Below are 20419 nucleotides of genomic sequence, written 5' to 3' on the forward strand. Positions count from 1 at the left end.
CCCCGCCCCAGGGTGGGCAGGCCTGGGTGCAGGAAGCCACTGGTGTGCTTGCCAGTGTGCACCCTTGCCTACCAGAGAGCACAGGAAGCAAGAGGATGGGGTGTGTAGACCCAAGCTCTCCTTACCTGGAGGGAAGCTCAGTTCAAGCTGAAGAAACCCACAGTTCCTGTTGGAGGCTAGGTCCCCCTTTGTAGGTGGGAAATGTCTCACATTTCCAACCTGTCTTGAGGTTGGGCCCTTTGGGCCATGAGGAACCCCAGGGCTGCCAGAAGGAAGAGCCATGGAATTAAAGGGTTGGGGCCAGGGTTATTTAAGAACGTGGAAGGTGAAACCAACTCAAGCCCACACTCACTCTCATCACTACGGGTGACCCTCAGAGCAGGAATCTGGGGTACAAGTTCTTTTTCATACTTTTTCCTACCCCCAACAATGGCCTCTTTCCCACACTCTTCAATCTGGCAACTGCCCAGGTGAACAGCTGACCAGACATTGGCCTTGGTCATTGACCAGTCTCCCCAGCCTGTTGCCCCCAGATTCCTAGCTGTTCAAATGGGACCCCACCAACCTGTGCCTCCATCTGGAATTTGCTTTCCTTGAGTACCCACAAGGCTCAAGTCCCTGATCCACTGTCACTGTGTTACCTCAGAGGGCACCACCACCTGCACTAGGATGTAGGCTCTGGTAGAGCAATGCCACTGCTCACTACCAGCTCGCTGTGGGGACAGGCACACCTTTGGTAGCACAGCCCTAGGGTAGTAAAACCCTGGAGGTGAGCCTCTGACTGGGCCACCCAGGCGTGGGAGGTGGCCGATGGGGGATTCCCAGGGGAAAAGCTGACTTGTGCAAACTCAGGCAACAGGAAGTGTGGCCAGCTGCTGGGCTCAGCGCCCTCCTTGCCAGAGAGAGCAGTACTCTGGGAGGAAATTGGGAAGTTTTATTGCTGTCCCCAAAGCCTCCCCACTACAGAAAGAGGGTTGTAGAAAATGAAGTTTGTTGTAATCGTGGAAAGTGTCATTGAGCTCCCAAGTGAGAACAGGGGATATTAGGAACGTGAACCCACTGCTAAAACTAGCATGTGGCAGCAGACAGAACAGTTGAAGCTTACACGTGGGAGGTGTAAGCATCCCTCACAATAGGAATCCTTGTTGTTCTTTGGCTGGATCAAGTGTTTCCTGGGCCTAGTGGTTTCTGACTGTGGTATCAGTGTGGGGGAAGCCCCAGCCTGAGATCCATGAGGTTTATCTGAACCTCCCAGAGCTAAGGGTCTCTGGGTATAGAGAGCCTCCAGGATCCCTCTCAGCAGTTAACTGGGGAACAGCACCACCTAGTGACCACCTCAGCAAGGCCACGGAACCAAATTCCCAACGTCCCATTTGAAAAAGACTTGTCTCTTTTGTTCAGCTCCCATACCCTTCATAAGCCAGAAAGTGAGCCTGACAGGGCACCCCCTTTCAAGTCAAGAACTAAATGACACAGCAACATGTAACCACGCCCAACTGGCTTGTTTTATTGAGGGGACATGGAATTAACAACGTGAAGACAGTTGGGACCTGAGGTTGGGAAGAACACTCTCCCCTCCCCAGGCATGCCCACTGTCCCAAATAAAAATAACCAACTATGGGAGAGCAGCCCAGACAGCGACCAAGGGGAAGGGACGGAAACAGGGAACTGAGGGCAGCAGTGAAGAGACCATGCGTGAGCTGGGAGGGCCGAGGCAGCGGCTGTACAAGTAACGCGAGTATGAGTCTCTGTATCTTCCACGTAGGCATGTATAAATATATAGACATAAGGTGTTTCTTCCCCTTCTCTCCCTTCTGCTTGGTGCTGCGTGCCGCGGTCCCAGCTCCTCTTTCCACGTGGGGCGAAGGGAAGGGGGATGAACAAGTCATCACCGAATCGCAATCAGACCCACATCCATCAGCTTCTGGATCTTCTGTGCTATTACGGGATTCTTCAAGTGTCTAATGAAGGAGACAGAGTTACTTGGAATGAAGCATAACTTGAAAAGCCTTACTTGCTCTTAAAGCGAGCCCTTAAAAGATGCCAAAATGGTGTTGAGGAGTCCTAGCAAAGATGACCACACAAAGACCTGAAAAGGCCTCTCTAGCCTTCCAGTCAGAACCTTGCTGGTTCCACCTTGCTGAGTCCATGAACACGGCTTTAATCTAAGACGTTCTCTGAGCAAAAGGGGTCTGTTCAGCTGACAGCTCAGGCTACCATAACTAATATACAAACTAAGCCCTTCAGCTCACCCACCAGCTGCCACCCTTTAAAGTAAGAGTTACAGAATAAATATCCCACCCAGACTGGTCCCACCCCCAACACAGCCTTATGCATCCTCATCCATTGCTTTTGTTCGCTTTCCCCTGCTCCACATACTCGCTGAGTGCCTGGGGGTCCTTCTGCATTTGCTCCAAGATGAGCCGCATGGCTGGGTCACTCATGATCTGCTGCACCTCAGGGTCGGCCATGGCCCGTCGCTTCACATCCTCAGGGCTGTCGTGCCGGTTGTACTGGGCCATCATGCAGCGCTGGTAACCGTCTGCTGCCTCCTGCACGCCAGCAAAGACCAAGGGGGTAGGCATTAGCACTACCTGGCTCACTGCTTCTACAGATCCAAGATGACAGAGGTCATTGAGAAAGAAAAAGAGGTGAACATGTGTGGAAATGGAGGAGACAAAGACTCAGTGGAGGAACACTGAAAACACAAAGGGGCAGCAGAGGCAGGGAAGGCCACTAATGCCAACAGCAGCCCCACCTTGCAGCTGGAATCAAGGTCGAGCGCCTTCTGGTAGACATCCATGGCCTTTGTGTAGTCCTTCATTGCTTCCAGGGCAGCCGCTTTCCGTGTATAACCCTTGACTAGACAAAAACGGAGGGTGAGGCATTACCCAAAATGCAGCTCTAAAGGCTGCTGCTTCCGCCTCTTCATCTGCACATGAACACCCTTCCACCCCCGCCGAAGGCTAGGGGTTCCCAACTGCTCCACCCCCGCCAAAAGCTAGGTCCCCCAACTGCTACAGGCCGGAGGACATGCAGGCAGATTCAACAGGCCCTTCCTTCTCTCTCACTTTTTGGTCACGTCAAGAGACAGGGGTAGAGACAGTAGAAAAACACTTACTGAAGGTTGGCTCTAGCTGGATGCACTCCTCACAGTCCTAGAGGAGAAGGAAAAAAGAATGAGGCCATAATGGACTGAATTACAGCCTCAAAAAAAGTGTTTATCAATCTGGCTGGGCCATGATTCCCTGTATTGTGTGGCTGTCCTCCATCTTGTGATTATAATTTATGTTAAAGAGGATTAGGGTGGGATCAAACCACCACCCTTACCCAGATCACATCCCTGATCCAAGGTATAGGGAGTTTCCCTGGAGTATGGCCTACGCTCCTTTCCTCTCTCGAGATAAAAAGGAAAGGGAACCAAGCAGAGAGTTGGGGACCTCATACCACCAAGAGAGTGGCAGGTACTAGGAGCAGAGCGTGTCCTTTGACCTGGGATCCCTGCACCTGAGAAGCTCCTCGATCAGGGAAGACTGACGATAAGGAATCAGTTTGTGGTATTTGTTACAGCAGCACTAGATGACTAAGACAAGGTCCACCCTTTAGATGAAATAATCTAAGGCAGGTGGGTCAGTTAGCTTATCGAACCCTTGACCTCAGCGACTGCAGAGCATCTACCTTGTCTGCAGAGTGTCTGTCAGTCTTACCATCTGTGCTATGTAACACTAGGCAAAGCATACAGGAAACGGTGGCGCAAGTAACGTGACGAGACAAATCCTGACCATGGACCAATGTCAGCAAAAAACGTAAAGGTGGAGAAACTTATGGCCTATGTCCTCCTAAAACGTGTCCTAACCTGTATTAACTGTCTAGACAGTCATACCAGTGCAGGGTGGGTCCCAGATCTCATCACTGCCGAGAGGGATCTTATAAAAGAGAAGATACACACACCATGTGAAAATCTGTCTATGAACAAAGGAACACCCCAAAGATTGCAGGCAGACATGAGAAACTTGGAGAGGGGACCGCGGAAGAGGAAATGACACAGCTGAGACCCCCATTTGGTCTTTTGAAAGGACTTTAGTCTCCAGAAATGTGAGAAAATAAATTTGTTCTTTAAAGTCTCCCACTTGTGCTATCTATTAAGGCAGCACTAGGTAATTAAGGGAGCCCTGGTGGTGCAGTGGTTAACAGTTTGGCTGCTAACCCAAAGACTGGCAGTTCAAATCTACCACTTACTCCTTGAAAACCCTATCAGGCAGTTCTACTGTGTCCTATAGAGTTGCTATGAGTCGGAATTGATTCAATGGCAACTGGTTTGGTTTAGCTAACTAAGACACTGTTCCAGTTTGAGAAACTAGAGAATGACATCAGATGACATGCTTGAACCTTGATTAAAAAAAACCCAGTGCCGTCAAGTCGATCCCGACGATACTGACAGTTTTAAAACGTTTGTGGAACAAGTGGGGGAATCTGATTAAGGTCATACAGCGGATGTTATCGAGTGTGCTACCAGTAGTGCGCAGTACTGTGACTGGACAGGGAGAATCATACGTTTTGCTGTGTATATTCTCAACAAGAAGATGATAAACTTTAGTGGAAAAAAAAAAAAAACAGAAAAAAGAACACCATGCAGTATAGTTAGCAAACCTGGGCTTTAACGCCAACTCCACCAACAGCCAATTTCATTCATTCTTTTCTCCCATTTGCTCGTTCGATCTAAGTACCTCCCATACTCATAGGCGACTCATGACTTGCTATTTTTTGCTTTGTAAACCAATTTGTTTTTGATGCAGACTTGTGCAGTCCTGGCAATAACACCTCTAGCCAGAGAAAAAACCCAAAGATAGTGGCAGTAAAACCCAAAGCAATACAAATCCAGGTACTGGCGGCTCTAGGTAGATCACATTGTTACCCGCCCTTAATACAGTTAGGGTTTGTCCATTTAAGAACAGCCAAAGAACCTCTCAGAGGCACAAAGCAGCTTCTGTTGAAGCAAATGACGGAGACCACCACCACAGTGTGGAACAAATTACGTGTGACCACGTTTGATTTGACTTAGCACAGCCAACCTACCTAGCTGAGCTAAACACCAAACAGTACAGAACGGAAATTGTACTGAAAAGGATTCAAGTCCTCAGGGAAGGTGAAGAGGGTCCACTTCCCCAAGTACTCCCAACCACTGATAACACTAAGGGCCAGGAGCAAGCAGGCAGAGGCCCCATATTTTACAAACCATGCACATCCCATTATGAATCTATGATCGAAACAAAAACATAAGACTGAATGGGATAAAAATGTGGAACAGAACCTCAAATTCCTAAAAAAATTAAACCCAGACTTACTAGACTAGTTGAGAATTGAAGACTCCCAAAGATTACTGCCCTGAGATACTCTTTAAACCTTCAACTGAAACTAACCCAAGGTCACCTTGCAGCTAACAGACTGGCTCACAAAATAATGAGTATCACCTTTAAGTACCATGCTCCTTAAAAAAAAATCACCTATATAAGTGAGACCAAACATTCAAAAATTACTTTAAAACACAAATGAAAATATAAGGCAGCAGGGAGTCTAAGTGAGTGGAAACAGAACAATGAGAACAGAAATAACAAGAATGTTCACATGTGGTGACGAATGTAACCAACATCACTTGATCAACTTGTGCAGAAACTGCTGAATGGAAACCTAAACTGTTGTGTGACCCTTCACTGAAAAGAACGAGAAACCATTATTACTGATAAAATGATGAAAACACTGAGAGAAAGCAGTATACCCCTCATGCCGCGTTGCTTCACAGCTCCCCCATCTCCTTACCTTGAGCGCCAGCTGAAACTCCAGGAGTTTGGTGTAACAAGCAGCTCGGTTGCTATACAGTTTGGCATCTCGTGGGTTCCGTTTGATGGCTTCTGTATAATGCTTCATGGCCTGGGGGTAGTCCCCTGGACAAGGAAAAGAAAAATTACTTTAAAATGCCAGAAGCCACCACCTCCCACCAGGCCACACTCGCTCTGCAGCCAGGGCACAGAAAGGACGGCCACACCCTTCTACCCACAAAGTCCGTGGCCTAAGCTCTAGTACCTTTCTGAAAACACTCATTGCCCTTGTTCTTCTCCTCCAAAGCCAGGTCAGGGTTTATGTAGGCCAGCCGCTCTTGCTCCTTCAGGATTTTCTCTGCCTACAAAAATAAAATTATTGAAATAGCAAGTTAAATTCCCATAAACATCTAAATATTGGGCTACAAAACCTAATCAGGATTTTAATTTTTGAAGAGTTCTGCTGATAAAACTTAATTTATTTTAGTAATCTTACATTCTTTATCACCAAAGTACACTGTTACGTAGACGTGCCTGTTAGAAAAAACATCCACGTATTAATAGCACAGTTGACTGTAGCCTTTTCTTAGGGAATAAAATGCCTCCTCCATAGTTTGTTAACAGTTGGCACAGTACACAATACTCTGGTCACGAAAGAAAAACCTTATTACAACAAGAACCAGAACGCTGTCAGTGCACCGACCCTCACCATTAGCACATTCAAGATTAAAATGTTCGCCAAAACAAAACCCGCTGCTGTCCAAAAAAAAACCAAGAAAATAAAAAAGGCCTGCAAGAGTGCCAGATTATTTATACATGCCATCATCCATAAGTAACAGGGCAAAACCATACAAGAGAACAAATGCAACTTCTTTAAAAAAATCTGAGATCCGCTATTAAACAAATAATGGATGAAAAAATAAACACTGAGTAACGATTAATAAAAAGAAACGAGCCCCGAATCTTTCCCTGCCCACCTGCTGGCACTTCTTCAGCACATCTGGGGTTCGGTGCTCTGCCAGAGACTTGTTGTAGAAATGGATGGCATCTTTGTACTTTTCTTCTTTGAAGTAGGAGTTGCCAATTCGAGCATAAGCTCTGATAAAGGCAAGAGAAGAAAGTATCTGCTAAGGGCAGGATCACAGACAAGGTCGGTCCCTGACAAGAAGATACCTCCGTACTAACACCCCTTCCACACCTTCTGTCTTCCAGCCTATTCTTAACACAGCAGCTTCTGGAAGCAGTAACCCCTCCTCCCCGTGCCAGAAAATCTAAGTCTTGGACGTCAAGCCCTCCACCTCACTCCAGGTATCATGGAAGGCTGCGCCTACTTGGCAATCTGTCGATAGTCTTCTCGGTTCTCTCTCCCCACTTCAATGGCCTTCTCACAAAGCTCCCGGCATTTGTTGTAGTCGCCCTTCTCGAAGTACACCGCTGCCAGGCAGGATGGTTAAGAAAACACAGTCAGTCTTTGCTTCTTCCCTCACAAATGCCTAAAGACTCTCTCGCCCCACTTTCTGGGCCTCACCTGCTTGATTGGTAATGTAAGTCATGTTGGTGGGGTCCAGATCCTTGGCTCTGTCATAATGCTTCAAGGCTGTGTCAAAGTCTTTCTTCTTGTAGGCATCATTCCCCAACTCCTTTTCTTTCAGTGCCTAGACGAGGATTGGAAAAAGTGAGTGCTGAGCAAATCTAACTCAGAGAGCAAGCAGACCAAGAGTCTCTGATGGCTCACAGGTACCGAAATAGCATGTGTAACTAACTTGTCTACAGACGAAGCAAGTTCTCCGTATCCGAAGGCCTCTATATGCATCACCATACAAATTACAAGAGTTAAATGCCCGCAGTTAGAAATTACAGGAAATTTAAGAATCCCCTGAAGATTTCATCTTTACTTCCTCTAAAATCCCCCCTTTGCAACCTGCTTTCCTGAACTTTATCAGAAAATAGAGGGGTTCGTCAGGGCAAGAGTGAGGATGGTAGATTTTGCACTAAGTTTTATTCTGAGAGGCTTGAGCAAATCCAGTGTCTGTCATTGGGTGCCTCAGGGTCTCAGTTGTGAGAGAACAATGCAGACAGGAGAGATGAGAAGGGACCATAACCATGGCAGAAGTCTTTACTGCACCACCACCCGCATCATGGGGCTCTTTTCCACCTTGGAGGTACCCTGAACAACCAACGCTCACCCATTTAAAGATGCTAAATTTGCCAACAACCTGCTGTTCCTGTTCGCAAGGAGGGCAATAAAATCATTTAGGCACATGCGTCCTGCTCTGGAAGACGCTATTGCTAAGTGTGCAACTTTCAACTAAATACCAAATCCAGTTGGGAAGCAGGAGCCCAAACACAGGAGACACTGTCCTTCTCTATCGGGGCAGGGACCAGTGAGCATGCTGACTGCCTACTGGGGCTGAGGTGATATAACTCTCATGCTTAGTCTCTGAGAAACACGGCTCCTATCAAATCTCTTGTGAAGCTGACCTTCTAAAAAATTAACAATGAGGACAGAGAAAGGATGCTTCCCACCAATAGGCTACTTGCCCCAGGTTGACGGCTTGTCAAAGCTGCAAGAAGACCAGTAAAAGCCCCTCAAGTGACTGTCAGTGAAGTTCCCCTCCCCCACTTTGAAGCGGCTCCAATTTCCCTAAGAGATCTGAGGATTACAAGGTTTACACACCAAGGCCTAGATGAGCATAGGCTCACCACTCACCATCCAGTTAGTAGTTTTTTAAAAGTGCAGAGGTAGAGCTGGTTCAAACCCCTAATTCCACACATTGGTGGTATGACCGTGGGTGAGACAGAGTCTCTTGGAACCTCAGTCCTCCCCCTCCCCCCAGGAAATGGAGTTGATAATACCATCCTAAAAGCAAACAAACTCAGAGTCGAATACAATACCTACCTCGTACTAAGCACTAAAAAAATACCTATGGTCATCCAAGATCTACAGGTGTCCCCATCGGACAACAGATATTGCTAATGGGTAGGCTGTTCGCACATGTATGACGGTGAAGAGAAAAGAAGATAAGACCTGCTTCTTGTTCTCTGGGAGATCTTCTTCCATCGGCTCCGGTTTGGTCTCCTTTTTGGGAGGAGGTGGTGGTGGAGGGGTCGTGACCTCCTCTTCTTCATCCATACTGCCCAGGTCTACTCCCAGGAGGACACTGAGTGTGGTCATGATCCGTGGATCTTGCAGTTTCCTAGAAAATTAATGAGAAGGAAAAACGGAAATGTTCCTCCCCACAACTACTGTAAGGCCTCACTTACTGCTAAACCTGTTCCCTATACATAGAAGCTTCTCGCCCATCAAAAGATCACTAGATACCGTACCACCCAAGAGTTACAACTGGCGAATACACAGTCCTGCACAAATCCATCTAAAACAAAAGGATGGAAACGTCAGATTTATCTCGTGAAGCCAGCAGATACACAGACAAATGAATTATCAAAGGAATCCTTCACTATCCTGCCTCAGAAACTGGAGCGATGCACGTAGTGACGGATACCAGTGTAAGCTTTGGAGACATGATACACCTGAGGCTTTCATCAACCCTGTTTCCACTGCAATACACTGACGGAAACGTGGGGCCTATGTGTACGGGAAGAATGGGTGGTGCTGGATCAGTCACCAAATCGTAACAGAGCAGGGAGGAGACATGTGCGGATTAGAAGAAACATTCCAGATAACTGATATGTGTGCTCCCTGACCTTCTATACAAAAACAAATAACTCCCACACCATTCTGCGGAGAAAAACTGACGTCAGAAACCCTGTGGTCTAAACCAGAGTGCCCTCTGCCGTAGGGTCCGCAAGCACAACACTCGTGTCCATCCCCAGAGACTCGACATGCTGCCTTAACTTACGTGCCCAGGTCAGATGGCTTGTTTCGGAGCTGCTCTATCAGTTCCCGGTAGGAAGGGTCACTGAGCAGTGCCCTTGTCCTGGGATCACCCTCCAACTTCTGGTAGAGATTGGGCATGTTGAAAGGGTTCATGAATTTCTTCTCTGTCCCAAACAAAGAAAAGAGAATCACTGTGTAATGGGTTCGCTCAAGTCACTGTGACCTAGAGCCTACCAGATGTGACAGCCCGGGTGGAAATTCAGCTTAAAATTAATAAAATTAATACAAAGACAGCGTTCTTCGTACCTACCTGCCAACCGGGCCTCCATATTCTGTAAACCCTCTTTGAGCTGAGGATTATTTGCTTCATGTTTTAAGCCCTCTTCATAGGTTCGCTTGGCCTCCTCAAACCGGTTTAAGAACTCTAGAGCAGCTGCTTTTCGTGAATAGCCCTTAAACCAGCAAAGGAAAACACGAAACAAAACAAAGAATATATAAAGGTAAATCCAAAGAGTCCTGGTAGTACAGTTATTAAGCACTCAACTAACTGAAAGATCAGCAGTTTGAACCCACTAACTGCTCCATGGAAGAAAAGATGCAGCAGTCTGCTTCCATAAAGGTTTACAGCCTTGGAAACCCTGTGGGGCAGTTCCACTCTGTCCTATAGGATCACTATGAGTTGGAGTTGACTCAATGGTAACAGGTTTGGTTTCTTTGAGACTTAAAGACAAACCCAGAAGTTGAACTCAAAAAAACCCACTTTACACTTCACGGAACACAACGGGTATTCATGTGAAGGCCAGAGAGAAAACAGGAGTGGGAAGAGACCACCACACCAAGACTGATTCTGTAAGACTCCAGCCCAACACAGAAGACACACACATCCCCAAGCCTCGTTTATCTTAGGACCGACAGTGTCATCAGTGTCTTTGGCACTTTCTTTTTTAGTTGAAGAAAAAATAAAGCATGACTTATAACTGACGGTATCTTAAGTCTGACAAAACATGCTACTTCTCTGAGCAACAAACTCAAACAGGCAGGAAGGTGGGTGGGTAATACACTGAGTCTACTCAGTAGACAACTAGGTAACTCAGGAGAGCCTGAGAGGTAAGCACTGCATGCCTGAGAATATCAACAGACATTTCCGGGAAACACCTGAAGAGCCCCAACAGCTTACCTTGCCCCAGTCAGGCTTCAAGTCCACAGTTTTGCAGCCATCCTCGTAAGCCTTCTGGTAGTCTCCTTTCTTGGCATAGGCCGCGGAGCGATTGCTGTAGAGCACATGGTTCTGGGGATCTAACTTGATTGCTTCCGAGTAGCACCGCAGCGCGTCATCTATGTTACCGGCACTCAGGGCCTTATTGCCCTTCTCTTTTAGTTCATTTACCTGAAACGATGACAGATACGTCAGAACACATGGACAAGGAACCACAAGGCGCCAATTAGGTTTCCTGCCACGATACGCTTCTTTTGTCCAAGTTTTTGGGTGAAATTCGTTCTTTTCTGAGGTTACCAAGCAATAGGTTACGAAACAGAGAGGAGAAAAATCATGGGTCAATTCACGTACACTTCCAACCCCTTTAGGAACAAGCAGAGAAAAAATTACCAGGAGCAAGAAGGCAGATCTCTTTGCTCTTCTCCGGGTCTTGTGTGCATTAGCAAGGACTCAAGGTACTCTTCCGAAACGCTCCACTTGGAGCAGATGAAGTCACTCTAGGCCATACCCAGGACTTCCTTTCGAGAAAAATTCATTTACTATAGATTTCCAAGAAGTCCAAAAGATAAACCGAGCAGAGGAAGAGGGGATCAGGGAGGGACATGAGCAGGTGTGCTCTCAGCCATGCACTAGTGACTTCGAGGATTTAGCATGGTGGACGGTGCCCTTCCTCAGTGCACAGATGCTTACCCATGGCCCACCTGCTGTTTCCTCCTATCAGAGAAGAACCTTTACCTTTCCCCAAGTACCCATGTGGCGATATGTCACCACGTGGTAGATTAAGGTTCTGTTCCTTAATGGAAAGCTAAAAAAAAAAAAAAAACCAAACAAAACCCACTCCCATCTAGTCAACTCTGACTCATACAGACCCTATATAGGACAGAATAGAACTAACCCAAAGATTTCCAAAACTATAATGTTTAGAGAAGCAGACTGCCACATCTTTCTCCAGCAGAGAAGCTGGTGGGTTTGAACAGCTGACTTTTTGCTTAGCAGCCAAGTGCTTTACCATGGTGCCACCATGGTCCCTTAAAGGAAAGATAGGCCCCTAAAATCGTCCCTGTCTTACCACACTTTAAAATTAGTATGTTACCATGGAGGTGAGAGCTTAGTCCCCTGTCCTCTCAAACATGCAGACTTGGCTCAGCAGGAAACCAAGGGGCAAAATAAAGTGAAGGGGACCTCAGCCCCTCTCCCAAAAGGTCAGGTGCCCTGAAGCAGCCTACCTGAGGGAGGAGGAACATCTCAAAGGCTCCTTAAAATGTAAACATTCAGTAAGATCATAGAATGTATCTATCACCCACCTATGACCAAATAAATGTGGTTAAAAGAAACAATTCTGGAACCCCAAGGCACACCAGTTGGGAACCTCCATCAACCAGAAATCTCAGAGAAGAAAGGGAGAAAGAAACTGCCAAATTTAGAGAGAGAATGAAAACCTTAAAGTCCAGGATGGAAGTCAGAGATCAAAAAGTTACAAAACTCAACTGGTATCAAAAGACAGCTGAAGAACAGCTTCAAGTCCTTGCTATCTTATATATATAAAAAATAAAAAACAACAAAAAACAAAAACCCAAACCCACTGCCAAAAAGCTGATTCCAACACACAGCAACCCTACAGGACAGGGCAGAACTGCCCCATTTGGTTTCCAAGACTATGTTTACAGAAGCAGGCTGCCACATCTTTCTCCCGAGGAGCAGCCAGTGGGTTCAAACTGTTGACCTGCCGTTAGCAGCTGAGCACCTAACCAGTGTGTCACCAGGGACCCCCCTCTATCCTACAGAACTGCATTTTTCAAACTGAGTGGTGACCTGCAGTGGGTCAGAAAATAAACTTCGTAGGTCATGACCAGCATTTTAGGACTTGAAATAGAAACCACTAACACCTTAAGCACAAAATACATAAATACCAATCTCTTTAATGTGGCATATGGTTGTGTGTCTGTTTCAGATCAGACGGAGAAAGGATTTGGGAGACACAAAAAAATCCAATTTGGACATTCGAATCTGTCCAATTTTCCAGTATTAGGCGACATTCAAATTTGTCCAATTTGAACTTTGCCTAAAACCGAAATATGGATCTCAGAGTTGAAAACGGAAACAAAAAACAGAGACGTGTTTGTTTTGAGAAACAGGTTGAAGACAATAAGCTCCGACACACCTGGAATTAAAATGGCTAGTTATTATATAGATACATTTGCCATACAAATTTGCTGTTTGAGTTTACACATCCATTTTCAGCCTGCCAGCGCACACATTCCTATAATGGGCGGTGTGATCTCTTTCTACTATTTTCGTTACAGTGGGAACAGCCCCTTTCCTAAATTTAACACAGCAACGCGTTTATTTCAAGTCTTTCTTGCCTATACTACAGCCTACTTAATTCCAGACACACGGAGCAAAAAGTTTCTTAACCTCTCCATTTCCACCCTCGTTTTTCTCTTTAAATTAGCAAAGCAGCTCCAGGTTTGGCTAGAACAGTAATCCCTACATTAGAGCAAAAAGTTCACCTTGTACATCAGCCAAAAAAACGAGCCAGCCCGGTGTTCCTTTTTTTTTTTTTTCTTTTCAATCCTTACGGCTGTTAAAGACAACTTCCAATCGAACAAACCCTAAGCCTTTCACGACCTACAGGCCACTGAGGACACACAACCAAGTCAGGGAAGGTAACCAGCAACAACAGCAGCTTCAAGCTTGGCCCCCCAAAATAAGAAGCAGAGATGAATTCTTTACTTCATCTATAGTCTCACTCTCCTATAGGAAGAAATTCCTCCTAGGATAATGAGAAACCGACCTCTCTGAAGTGTCCGACCTCACTCACTCTAAAATCCCCTCCCCAAAAAATAATAATAAAATAAGGGAAGGGGGAAGAGGGGTCGGACACACAGCTGTAAAACACCGGTCATGCCGGGATTGATTCCACCGACACGGCCCGCTGCTCGTCCTGCCCTCAGCGCTACGCCACCCGATCTCAGACACAGAAAAGTAGTTTTTCACCCGACTGGGTCCCAGGCCACTAAGTCCCGCCGCTACATCCGCTGTTTTTCTGTCCCGCTGCTCGGATTCTTCCAAGTTCATTGTGGCCAAGTCCGGGGAGCCATTCCCGCAAGCTATCTCCGATCGCCCGAATTGCGAATTTCCCCAACAAGGACTCTGATCACTCCGGCCGCTCCTGTGGCCCCTCGCCGCCTCCGTACCCCCCCAGGGTGCAGGCACCATGCCCCCCGCTCTCTCTGGAGCCACCCCCCGGGAGGCCTCGGGGCCCGGCCGCGGCCCCTCTTACCCCCGCGGGCCGGCCTTACGCGGAGCCGCTGCCTCCCCTGGCCCTCGTCGCCGGAGCGGGAGGCCACGCGCGGTCCCAGCTCTGCGCGGTCCGACGGCCCGGGCCTCGCTGCACTCTTCACCTCCCACCCGCCGGCCGCGGCCCTCATACCCTCGCCTCCCCGCCGATGCTCGCTCGCCCCGGCCTCCCAGTCGGGCACCCGCCTCGCTCTCCTCCTGCGGCCGCGGCCCGGCCCGCCCTGTCCCGGAGCCGCCCCGGTGCCCCAGCCTACCCCTCCCCCTTCACCTGCTCCATAGCCTGGTCCGGAACCCCGTTGAATCGAACTCGTCGGATCCGCGTTCCCAACCGCACGCGCCTCCTCCTGGAACCTACTAGAAGCTGCCGGGACCCCCCGCGCCCGCCCCGTCCTCTCCTGCTGACTGGTCGAGCTCCTCCTGGAGGCTCTCTGTGCTCCTCTACTATTGGTTTAAGTCCTAGCCTATCATCTTCTCTTCACTCTCATTGGGTAGCGGAGAGTAATCCCCTCAGCCCTGCCTCCCCCGCTCCTCGGGATTCGGCTATCCCTAGCAAGCCCCGCCTACCTCATGTTCCATGATTGGTGGGAGTGGCGGGCTTCTGCTACAACGATTAGTCACTTGCTCCGTCAATCACGGCTTCTCTAGCCGCACCCATTGGTTCAGTTCTTTCTGGAAATTTCCACGTCTCCCATTGGGCTGACGGAGCTCTTGACGCAATCGTCTCCAGAATAAAATTTCAACTGGGCGGAGACTTGCCAAACACCTTGCGCTGATAGGGTTAAATTGCTGTCCGTCAAAAAGCCGTGTCCTGGTTTCGCCCCGCCCGTGGTTTGTCGGAGGTTGCAGCCGCAGTCGCCCTCTGCTGCTGGTGCCGGGTTGGTTGCGGGTGTGTGGCAGCCGGCGCAGCCGGAGCTCAGGGCCCTTTCACGCCTGGCCCTGCTGCGAGTTCCGGCCGGTCGTTTTGCTCCTCCCGGCAGCAGAGGCCTCAGCCTTCCTCCCGTGCGTCGGGCGTGGGGGTCTCAGCCGGCGGCGTGACTGTCCGCGTTGGTCACGGGAGAAGGGGAGGCGCTCCCTTCCCTTGGGCGCCGGCCTTCCCGAGCTTTCGGCCTGTTAGGGATGCCGCGTGGCGGTGGCGAGCGCTGGGACTCGAGTTGGACCGGTCGGGGCACTCACGCTGGCGGGACAGCTGGCCAGCCGGTCTCCATGAGACTCTCGGGTCAAAGGTTTGCTAACCTAGGGGTTCAGGAGGCCGCGTGCACGAAGGCATTTTGCATCGGCTAGCACTTACTTAAAGGGAGCTGTCTTTGTTATTCTGACGTAAAGGGGGGAAGGAAGCAAAGACCTGAATGAGGTACTTGACCACCTAGTAGGGACTTCAATGCCAGCCCCAAATGCGAGGGGTAAGAAGGGCAGGCACCCTGAGAGAGGCGAGAGGGCTTAGGGGGCGCGATGGGCCTGCAGGACCCATACTAAATCGTTGGGATTAAAATGCTGTTTCCAGGGTCAATGAATGGAACAAAAGAGCCACATGTCTGGGGTCTGGATGGGGCTTGCTGAGGGTCATGAACCTACTGTGTCCTCATTCTTCCCCTTCTTGGGTAACGCAGTGTCTTCCTAGGGCTTCAAGTGCCTGGCCTATACTAATACTTTGACTCCACAGCCTCCTCTTCCTCCCCAGCCTGTGTCTGATCCATTCTCAACTCTGCAACCAAAGTGACGGCAGACTGGCATATCTGGTAACCCTTCTCCCTCGCTTAAAACTCTTGGAGTCTTTAGGATGGGGTTCAGGGCCCATCTAAGGTGGCAGTCCTCCTACTTTTCATCTTGGGAGTCTGGGTGGTGTAGAAAGTTAAGCACTTGGCTACTATCCAAAAGGTTTGTAGTTATAATCTACACTGCTGCCTTGGAAGAAAGCCCAGGTGATCTACATTCTAAAAGTTCAAAAAACAACACTAAAGGTCACAGCCATCGAAACCCCAGTGGAGCACAGTTCTGCTTTGAAACACATGGTCACCATCAGTCAGAATCAATTTGATGGCAATTTTTTTTTTTTTTTTGGTTTCTTTCTACTTTCAGCACTGAACTCCAGCCACACTGACATCTGTTCCTTGAACTAGGCCGACTCCTTCACTCTGGGCCTCCTGACAAGCTGTTGCCCCTGCTGTGCTCACTCTTCCACTGCCTCTGCCAGATTAATGTCCCATCTTTCAGACAAAGATGAGCTGTCAGGGTTCCTTGATAAGGTGTCCCCAACAAGCACACGATGTAAGCTCCACTCACTTGTGATTTGCTTTCATAACACTGTGGGCCATGCCCATGTCCAGTCACCAGTTAAACCAGTGGCTTTGGTATCAGCATCTCACTTTCCTCTAAGGGCTATGAGGACAGAGCCTATGTCTGTTTTCCTTTATTGTCCTGCTCCTGGTACCTCACACAGTGTCTGGCATGTAGTTAGCTGCCATTGAGTTGGCCCCTGACTTATTGCAACCCCGTATACAATGGACTGAACAAAACTGACCCTTCGCCGTCCCCATGATTGGTTGTGGATCGGACTGTTTTTATTGGCTGGTTTTCAAAAAATAGTTTGCTAGGCCTTTCTTCTGAGACCGTCCTAGTCTGATGGCTCTGCTGAAACCTGTTCAGCATCAGAGCAACACACAAGCCTCAGATGGGTCATGGGTGTGCATGAGGCACACTGCTAGGAATCAAATCTGAGTTTCCAGCATGAAAATCTAGAATCCTGCCACTGAACCACCACGTTGATCTGTCAAATATAACGTTAGGTGCCATCGGGTGGTTTCCGACTCATAGGAACTCCCTGTACAACAGAACGAAACACCGCCCACTCCTGTGCCATCCTCACAATCATCGTTGTGCTTGAGTCCATTGTTGCAGCCATGGTGTCAGTCTATCTTGTTAAGGGTCTTCCTCTTTTCTCTGACCCTCTACCAAGCATGATGTCCTTCTCCAGGGACCGATCCCTCTTGATAACATGTTCAAAGTATGTGAGACGGAGTTTCGCCATCATTGCTTCTAAGGAGCATTCTGGTTGTACTTCTTCCCAGACAGATTTGTTCGTTCTTTTGGCAATCCGTGGTGTATTTGGTATTCTTTGGCAACACCATAATTCTTTTTCGATCTTACTTATTCATCGTCCGGCTTTCGCATGCATATGAGGCGACTAAACACACCATGGCTTGGGCCAGGCGCACCTTAGTCTTCAACGTGACCTCTTTGGTTTTAACACTTTAAAGAGGTCTTTTGCGGCAGATTTACCGAATGCAATATGTTGTCTGATTTCTTGACTGCTGCTTCCACGGGCGTTGATTGTGATTCAAGTAAAATGAAATCCTTGACAGCTTCAATCTTTTCTCCGGTTATCGTGATATTGCTTATTGTCTAGTTGTGAGGATTTTTGTTCTCTTTATGCTGAGGTGTGATCCATGCATACATCAAATGTAACAGAACACCTTATCATGTGGCAGGTATAATCCTGGGCACTGGAGAAAAAGCAGTAAACGAAACAGATAAAAATCATTGTTTTTCTAGTCGTTATTCTAGTGGGGGAGAATAAACTCAAGTGTATATAGTATGTTTGCCTAAGTGCTATGGAGAAAGACAGAGCTGAGAAGGGGTTAAAGGAAGCCTGGGTGGGGGGGATGGTCTTGCATTTTCAATAGAGGGGACAGGGCAAACCTCAAGGAGAAGCTAGTATTGTAGATGTAAGGGAGTGAGATTTGTGGAGAACTGAGAAGAACCTTGCAAGCCAAGGGAACAGCAGGTGCAAAGGCCCTGAGGTGGGAGTCTCGAAGGACTGGGAGAACAGGGCAGAGAGGGAGCAGGACATGAGACCATTCACTTTGGTTCTGACTCCCAGAGAGATGGGAACATGTTGGCAGGTTTTGAGCAGAAGAGTGACATGCTCTAACTTAGTTTGTCACTATCCCTCTGGTGCTGTGTGGGGAACTGGTGAAGGTGGCAAGGGCGAACGCAGAAGGCCCCCCTTAGAAGCTGTTGCGATAATCCAGGAGGGCCCTGAGGGTGGTGGGCCAGGGCGAGCAGAGAGAGGTGAGGAGAGTTGGATTCAGGTGCATTTTGAAGGAGGAGCCAACAGGATTTGGCACAGAGCACGGAGAAGTACTCAAGGGTAACTCCGACGCTTTTGGCCTTTTCTCTTATTCATCTACTCGATGAGGTCTATCAGCAAGACCTTTATTTCTTCTTGGCAGTGTCTCCAGACTGCCACACTCTTGTCAATTCCACTGCCACCCCCCAGACCAGCTCTTCCATCTCTGGTTGACTTTCAAGGCTGTCTGTCATCTCCCCCACGTCTTATCTCCAGCTTCTTTCCCATTCCTCCCTTGGTGGGTCCAGCCTCCTTTCTCACACATTTTTTAAAGTCCTACTGTGTGCAGCCAATGTTCCGGGTGCAGGGGCTGTAGCAGTGAACAAGACAGCCCACAGGTGCAGCTTCTACTCGCATGGAGCTTGTCTTCTAGTGGAGGAGACAGATGATACATAAACTCATCTGCTGTGTGACTTCAGGCAATCCGCTTAACCTCTCTGTGCCTCAGTTGATTCCATTTTAAAATGAGGATAGAAAAGTTTCAATGTAGAATAGTTGTGAGGAGTAAAAGAACTGGAATTTGTAAAGCACCCATAACAGCGCCTAGGTACAGAATAAGCACTGTATGTATTTGTTAAGTGAAAGTAAAGCACAAATGAAGACAATTCTAAAGAGTGGCAAATGCTATAATGAAAACAGAGGGAGGTAAGGAATAGAACGACTTGGAAGGTGGAGAAGAAGGAACTCCGAGGCATAGGGTGGTTAGTGAAGGCCCAAAGAAGCTGGCCAGAGACAGAATGCCAGATGAGGCAACAAAAGTGCAAAGCCAAAGGCCCTGAGGTTGGAATAAGTTTGGAACTTTCAAGAAACCCAAGAAGGCTTTTGTACGCTCTAGAGTTCTCGTCTATAAGATGGAGATGGTGACCATCACTGACTCCCCAGGGTTACTATAAAGATTAAACAATGTAATCCATACAAGGTGGCCTCAAGTCTTGTCAGACCAAAATCTTATAAATATTTGATAGCTCTCTTTGAAGAAAGAAAAATACAAATAAAAAATGAATTGTGGGGCATAGAAGTGGTACAAATTGACCCTGAAGCTTAAACTTCTTCAGCATTATGGCAAAGCCACTTCCAAACACAGAAATGTTAGCTCTTACTATAATTTCTACCAACTCAGGCTTCTCCAAACCTCTCGGCAAATGCAGAGCCCTCCTGAGAAAAGGGCAGCGAGGCAGCAACGTGGGCCGGCCAGTGTCCTGTCTCTGTGTCCCAGGTGCCCAGAGCATGGTGAGACCTGTATTCACGGTCACCTCAGAAGCCACAGATTCTGCAGTGAGTGAGAAATAAGGGGTTGATGTATGTTGGCAAGTTCTCTGCAGAGCAAACTCCCAATTTAGAAGTTCTCCCAATACCAGAAAAAAACTAGCTGGAGTTCAGGTAACTCTGCATGGGGTGGTAGCGGGTAGGGAAGGGTTGCAGCTCAGAATTCTGGGATTTTTTAAGTGAAATTTTTCACTATTGAGGTGGGAATGTAAGACACTCCCATCTTTTCCCAGTTAGCAAGTGCACAGTCCTGCTCTGGGTTCTGAGAAACTCCTGAAGAATATTTTAGGTTCCTGGGTGGCTCTTATGGTTTATGCTTGACAACTGTCTTAATTACTTTGTGCTGCTATAACAAAAATACCTTCAATAGATGGCTTTAACAGATTTATTCTCTCGCAGTCTAGGAGGCTAGAAGTCTGAGTTCAGGGTGCTGCCAGGTCCAGGAGAAGGCTCTCTCCCTGTCGGCTCTGGAGGAAGGTCCTTGTCATCAGTCTTCCCCAGTCTAGGAGCTTTTTAGCACCCCAAGGTCCAAAGGACACGTGCTCCTGGCTCTTCTTCCTTGGTGGTATGAGGTCCCCCTTGTCTCTTTTCTCACTTCTGTCCTTTGTTTATCAAAAGAGATTGACTTAAGACTAATCTTGTAAATCTAGTCCTGCCTCATTACCATAATTGCCACTAATTCCACCTCATTAACATCATGTTTGTTGTTAGGTGCTGTTGAGTCGGTTCCGACTCATAGCGACCCTATGCACAACAGAACGAAACACTGCCGGGTCCTGCGCCATCCTTAAAATCATTGTTATGCTTGAGCCCGTTGTTCAGCCACTGTGTCAGTCCACCTCATTGAGGATCTTCCT

General features: G+C 48.0%; 1 protein-coding gene across 1 annotated transcript; it reads right to left on the bottom strand.

The window, feature by feature from the left end:
- Window positions 1-1464: 1464 nt before the first annotated feature.
- On the bottom strand, window positions 1465-14569 carry STIP1 (stress induced phosphoprotein 1). Its single transcript, XM_010599087.3, has 14 exons — window positions 14439-14569; window positions 10832-11041; window positions 9965-10106; window positions 9677-9818; window positions 8845-9013; window positions 7345-7471; window positions 7148-7250; window positions 6794-6914; window positions 6082-6178; window positions 5818-5942; window positions 3122-3158; window positions 2759-2862; window positions 2380-2552; window positions 1465-1961 (listed from the first exon to the last, which is right to left on the bottom strand). The coding sequence occupies exons 1-14, from the start codon at window positions 14445-14447 to the stop codon at window positions 1889-1891; spliced, it is 1632 nt and encodes a 543-aa protein (XP_010597389.1). The 5' UTR covers window positions 14448-14569; the 3' UTR covers window positions 1465-1888.
- Window positions 14570-20419: the final 5850 nt, after the last annotated feature.

This window comes from Loxodonta africana, chromosome 7 (assembly GCF_030014295.1).
Source record: "Loxodonta africana isolate mLoxAfr1 chromosome 7, mLoxAfr1.hap2, whole genome shotgun sequence".
NCBI classification, from domain to species: Eukaryota; Metazoa; Chordata; class Mammalia; order Proboscidea; family Elephantidae; genus Loxodonta; species Loxodonta africana.